Source organism: Hibiscus syriacus, unplaced genomic scaffold (assembly GCF_006381635.1).
Source record: "Hibiscus syriacus cultivar Baekdansim isolate YM2019G1 unplaced genomic scaffold, ASM638163v2 tig00112293_pilon, whole genome shotgun sequence".
NCBI classification, from domain to species: Eukaryota; Viridiplantae; Streptophyta; class Magnoliopsida; order Malvales; family Malvaceae; genus Hibiscus; species Hibiscus syriacus.
This window is the reverse complement of record NW_024063296.1, coordinates 1,171,370-1,178,066: the sequence shown is the minus strand read 5'-3', so window position 1 is coordinate 1,178,066 and position 6,697 is coordinate 1,171,370. Positions and strand designations below refer to the sequence as shown.

The 6,697-nt window shown below is 32.4% G+C and overlaps 1 protein-coding gene across 1 annotated transcript; it reads left to right on the top strand.

The window, feature by feature from the left end:
- Nucleotides 1-365: 365 nt before the first annotated feature.
- On the top strand, nucleotides 366-966 carry LOC120177555. Its single transcript, XM_039183664.1, has 2 exons — nucleotides 366-458; nucleotides 628-966. The coding sequence occupies exons 1-2, from the start codon at nucleotides 366-368 to the stop codon at nucleotides 964-966; spliced, it is 432 nt and encodes a 143-aa protein (XP_039039595.1).
- The last annotated feature ends 5,731 nt before the right edge of the window (nucleotides 967-6,697 follow it).

Genomic DNA, 6,697 nt, shown 5'->3' with positions numbered 1-6,697 from the left:
ACCGTCAAAGAAGGATTTTATTTGGGTGAATGTCGATTATTTTTCTAAGAGTGCATATTTTCTGCCAGTTCATACATTGTTTTCATTGAGGTTAGCATAGTTGTATATAGCTGAGATAGTGTGATTACATGGTGTATTTTTGTCGATTATTTCAGATCGGGATCTATTTACATCGAGGTTTTGGAAGAGTTTGCATGAGGCTTTGGGTTTGAGGCTTAGTCTTAGAACGACTTATCATCTGTAGACTGATGGTTGATTAGAGAGTGTGATTCAAGTTTTGGAGATATGCTTCGAGCTTCTATTATATATTTTAGTGGAGTTCTTTGGAGCGTTATTTTCTATTGGTAGAATTTGCGTATGTTCAGATGGCTTTGTTTAAGGCGTTGTATGGGCGTAAGTATCGTACTCCCCTGTGTTGGGCTGAGTTGAGTGAGAGGTGTGGTGTTGGTTCAGATCTGGTTTGTGAGATCGAAGATAGGGTTAATTTGATTTTAGAGAGTTTGAAGGTTATTTTTTATAAGCAAAAGTCTTATGTTAATTTGAAGCGTCCTGAGATTGAGTATATCGTGGGTTATTTTGGGTTTATGAAGGTTTCACATTAGAAAAAAGGTGTTGTGGTTTGAACAGAAAGGTAACCTTAGTCTGAGCTTTATAAGACTGTATGAGGTGTTAGAGTGTGTTGGTTCTGTTGCGTATCGTCTTATGTTGCCGCCTGAGCTTGAGCGTATTCATGATGTGTTCCATCTGTCGATGTTGCGTAAGTATCACTCATATCCTTCTCATGTCATTGTGACAGATGATGTCAAGGTTCGTGCTGATCTTTTATGCAAGGAGAATCTAATTAAGATCTTGGCTAGTGATGTGAATGTTCTCCGGAATAAATTGATTTTGTTAGTGAAAGTGTTGTGGCGTAACCACAATATTGAGGAAGTGACGTGGGAGACGGAGGAGTCGATGAGAGCTTAGTATCCATAATTTCTTGATTAAGGTAATTTTGAGGAAAAAATTATTCTTAAGGGGAGAGAGTTGTAATGTCCCAAAGTCCAGGTCAGTAGTTCGAGTCGATAATTGGGTGATTTTTGGAATTTCTGATAAAAATAATATTTTTTATTTTTACAATTATAAATATTAATGTTAACTATTTAAATAATTTTTGGAATATTTGATATGATTTTTAATAATAAATATTAAATTTTTATTAAGTGACTAAATCGAATAAATTGAAAATGTTGATTTTAGTGACTAAAATGTAAAATGATCCCTCCAACTCTAACTGTAAGTTTCATTTCCTTTCTACTAATTTCCTAGATAGATTCATTTTCCTAAATTTCTTCTCATTTTCGTTCCTAGTTTCATTATCCGTTCTTTCATTCTCTCATCCAAAAACTATTGTGCTTCTCTCCAAAATCCTCCCAAAAGCTCTTCCATGGCCAAAGATCTTTTTCTTCATTTTCTATTCATTTTTTGTTGATTCTTACTCCTTTCATCTTGATATTTTCTCTTCAATCAAGATTGTTTCATTTCCTTTTCTTCTTGTTATTTTCTCTTTTGTTTCTTAGTGTGTCCATTATTGATCTTCTTTATCTCTCTATCTTCTTTTTGAAGCAAGGTAATTCTCTTTTCCTTGGTTCATTTTGTGCTTCAGTGATTAATGATTCAATGTTTTGATGATTTTAATTAATCAATTATTTTAAAGAGAAATTTGTGAATTAAACTTGATTTTCGGAGGTATTTAATGTGATATTTTTCTTCATCATTTTCAATGATTTCTTGTTATTATTTAGATGTTTATGATGATATTATTATAATACCAAATCAATTTTTCAATTTCATTTATTTGGATAAGGAATTCTTCAAAACAAGCTTGATTTTGATGTTTTCTGGAAATCCGATAATTAATGTTAATTAATGCAATTTGTGAGGTTTTAGTTGAGTTTAGTTATTGATATTGGTTTTTCTTGATTAAATTTTATTGAGGAAAAGTAGTGTTGATTGGATCTGAGGCTTAAAGAGTTGTTTTGGTAGGGTTTTCAATAATTTCGGTCTTTTCACTTTATTTTGGAAACTAAAAATTCTGCTATGTTTTGGATTTGTTCTTGATGTGTTGTTTTTCTTTCCAAGTTTTTTAATGTGTTGATAATTGAATAAAATTAGTGCATCGTGTTTTGGTGATCATTTGCTAAGTGTTTGAAAGCAATTTCGGTTAGTGGACAACAAAGGTGAGTGACTTTCATTCTTAGAGGATGAACATGTTTAAGGGTAAATGAAAATTTAGCTTTGAGTAATTCTTTAGCTTTAACTCTATTATAAGTGAACTTAAATTTATACCTATAATTAATATAAAATGTGATATAAAATGTGAATATTGGCATGTGTTCTTGATGTGATTTGTTGTAAGTGATGCATAGTGGTTTTGAAAGTGTATTTTGAAATTTGTATATATATATATATATGAATGTGTTAAGGATGAGTGGAACTACTTCACTGTCCACGGATGAGTGAACAATTTGTTGTCCATATAAGGTTGATCATGAAAACCCTTTCCGATGAGTGTTTCAAAGTGTACATGTGTATAATATATGCATCATTTGATAACAACTCTTGTGAACTTGGATTAAATTGCTATTTTTTCTTAGTGGAAACTTTGGATATGAAAGGAATGTCTAGGAAAGAGTACTATATAGTTTTCTATATGTGTGTGAACAAAGGGTTATACGGGGTAAGATTGGTGCGTTGAGCAATGCTCTGATAAGATTACGGGGTAAGGTTTGTTCGTTGAATTTACTCTTGAAAGTCGTGGTTTTAAACCTAGGTGAGTCCACAAATAAAAGTGATTTGTATGGAGTCCTTTTATCTAAAGAGTGAGTTGTGTTTCAAACAAAAAGCTATTGATCTTAATTGAAAACTATGTGTGTAAGGTGTGTGTGACTTTATTAAAAAGGTAATTGTGCATGTGATTTGTTGCAGGATATATGGTGAAGAAAAACATGTGTATAATCTGGATTTTGTGTGCATTTATGGTGCTTTACGTGTACATTGAACTATGACATGATGGCATGATTATTAAGGTAAAAACAAGTGAGGAGTGAATGCCTAGGAAAAAGTACTCTGTGGTTATCTTAGAATGATAGTTATTCACTGGGTTTTCAGCTCACACTTGTTTAAAACTTATTTTTTCCAGAGGATTAATAGCGGAGTTAGAGGCAAGGGGCAAGCATCCGATGTGATCAAGCAAGACAACATTAAATAAAGTGTATGTGGTTTGTTTTCATAAAATGACAATGTGGGAACCATTGGGACTTATATAATTTTTATGATGATAAAATTGTAATATTGTGTGCTATTGGGTTTTTTAAACATGAAATGAGCATGATGTTGGTTTGATGTTGTTTGAGAATGTTGAATTCATAGAATGTGTAGTTGTATGTGGTTTGTTTTCATAAAATGACAATGTGGGAACCATTGGGACTTATATAATTTTTATGATGATAAAATTGTAATATTGTGGCATGCTAGTTGGTTTTTTAAACATGAAATGAGGCATGATGTTGGTTTGATGTTGTTTGAGAATTTGAATTCATATGAATGTGTAGTTTGAATACCAAAATGATCAAATGTTGAAGTATGCCTTTAAGAAGTGTTTGGTGTGGTTAGAAATGTGAAACTAAGTGTACTAAATATTTTAGAATCATAAGATGCCTGCAATGTCCCAAAATGCATAATTAGACTAGGTGACTTGTGCCAAAAGTGAACTTTTATGCAATCTTTGACTTTTGATGCTAGATCCTTGTATAACTTTGTGACTTTTTTTTTGTAAAGAATGCTACAAGTGTATTTTGACATGTATGAAGAGGTATGAAGATGTCCAAGCATATATCTAGTTCCTAGGATTGGTTATGTGAAATTTTGGTTTCTTATTTATGCATGTTCTTAAGAATTCTGCACTTTACCAGAAAAAGGATTGATCCCTTAGGGGAAAGGATCAATCCCTTGCTTGAAAGGATCGATCTCAAACATACTATTTTTCATAGGATCGATCCCTTTTATGTGTGTTCAATGGAAAATGGTAAAATTGCATTCATTAAAGGTCTTAAGTGTCGTTCAGTTTTAGTTTGACTCTAGGAAGTCTATATAAGTTTAAAATGGTTCAGAAACTGAATTGGTAATTAATATTAGACTTTAAGTTAGAATTCGATGAGACTTGTTCTGTTACACTTTAATATATTGAATTTCATAATAAATGAGTCAATTGCATGGTTCTTCTTCTTGTGTGACTTTTAAATTGTTTACGTTTTGGTCCTTAGAAAAACATGTTCAATTAGGTCCTTTAGTGTTTGATTAATCTGGAAATTTTCATTTTACTTATTAATGATTAACAATGAATAATAATATTTTAAGTTGAATTAATCGATGGTGTGAATTGATCGTTTTACCCCTGCTTAGTTAATAACGTATAACTTGCAATGTGTCGATTATTGAATAATGTTAAATGTTGTTTGTTAATCCGTTGTTATGTATTGCATGATGTATGTTTTGAATTTAAATGATTCTCCATAGTATTCATGTTTAGGATTTTTGTTATGTCCAACAAGTTCAGAATCTAACGTACTCAGGTATCCGGGTTATTCTTCGTGACCGGGTATGGGGTGTTACAATTATCTTGAATAATCTTCACTTTGTACTCAACTTCCTTAATTAGGTTAGGGCCAAAAATATCTCGATGTAGAAGCTCATACCATTTAAAGGAGTTCAACATTTCATTCATATAAGGCTTCATAGGGAGCTATCTTGATACTCAATAACTATTGTTATAAGAGAACTCAACTAAAGACAAATACTTTTCCCATGAGCCTTTAAATTAAAAAACACATGCCCTAAGCATATATTCCAAAATTTTAATAGTTCACTTTCATTGTCCATCATTTTTAGGATTAAAAAAAGTGCTAAAGTTAAGTTGAGTTCCCAAGGATTTATGCAAAAATTTATAAAATCTCAAAGTGAACCTTTTATCTCTATCAGATACTATTGAGACATGCACTCCATGTAGACAGACAATCTTTTTAATGTACAATTCAACATACTTATCCACAGAGTAATCAATTCGAACTAGGATGAAGTGCGCTGACTTGGTCAATCTATCCACAATCACCCAAATTAAATCCATTTTATTAAGTGTCAAAGTTAATCCTATGACAAAATCCATAGTAACTCGTTCTCATTTCCACTAAGGAATAGAAATTGGTTACAATAATCTTGAAGGCACTTGATGTGCTGCTCTAACTTGTTGACATGTCAGGTATTTTGAAATAAACTCGGTTATAGCTCTTTTCATTCATGGCCACTCATACCGACTCTTTAGGTCATGATACATCTTGTGTCACACCCCAAATTAGGGCCTAAACTTTTTTAAAATTTTTCTGAGGATTAAATTGAAATTTTATTAAATTTAGGGACCAAATAAAATTTTAGTTAAATTTATACCCAAATCACAAAGTAACCAAAGCCTGAGCACATACATTGTAATTTAACAATTTTTCTTCTTAGTTGAGTTTAAAACCTTAAAATTCAACAATTTTCTCTTTTGGAAACATCATTCTCTCTCTTCAAGCTTTTCTCTTTTAGTAAAAATCTTTAATCAACGTTTCATCACTGATTGTTGTTCTGTTTTCGACGTCTCCCACACCATAGTGTTCCTTGTGTTGTCTCAAGTCTACTGGTGTCTCCTTGTCTCCGTTACCACTGACGTGTGAGAGGGTAAAGAATATCAAGTTTTCAACATTGCAAATTGAGCTCTCCGTCGTTCACTAGTGTGAACCGAGCTTGGTAAGTGTCTCACAACCCATTACAATGCATATAGAATTTTTTTGCAATTTTTCTGACCCCTGAAGGCCCTACAAATGCCCTTACGTGCCATCGCTATGCATTGGGAAGTCCCACTACCTGGTGGGTTTTTAGAAAGTGGGCCGACCTGATCTGACACGCCCACCCGACCCGCCTATCTAACCAAATCTAACATGACTTGACCCGGTCTAACCCGAACCGAATGGGTCAGCCATTGACCGTTGACATACCGTTGACCATTAACCGACCTTTGACGGTTGACTTTTTTTTGAAAACCTATATCTTGATGTTTTTAATGTCTTGAGTCCGATTTTGCCAAATTATGACCTAAAATTCCTTAATCGAGCCCATTAATCCAAAAATGCTTATTATATTTATTATTTTGCTTATTTATTTAAGATTTAGTTATGGAGTTGATTTTGAGAAAATATTTTTATGAAGGTGTTCATGTTTCTTCCGATCGAGGGTCGATTAGATCTTGTGCTTCATGTCCGTCATATCCGATCGATTCAGATTCTTCGAGAGTTACTCATAGGTTTCTGTAAATTGTTTAAGTAGAGGTTATTATTATTCATATTAAGATTATGATATAGATTTTTTGATTCGTATGATCTAGCACTGGTGCTGATCATGATCGACAGACTCAGTAGTAGGCTTCCTTATCAGACTACTCAGACCTATACAATGTGTATTTCCTGATGATGTTACATTAATGTTTTAAACTATTTATCTAAACTGTTTTAGATTTTTGATGATACTGAATATTTTTACGACACGATACATGATTTTCCGAATATTATTTATCTGATATCTGATTTACTATATATTTATGTTATGATCTCTAATTACTATATTT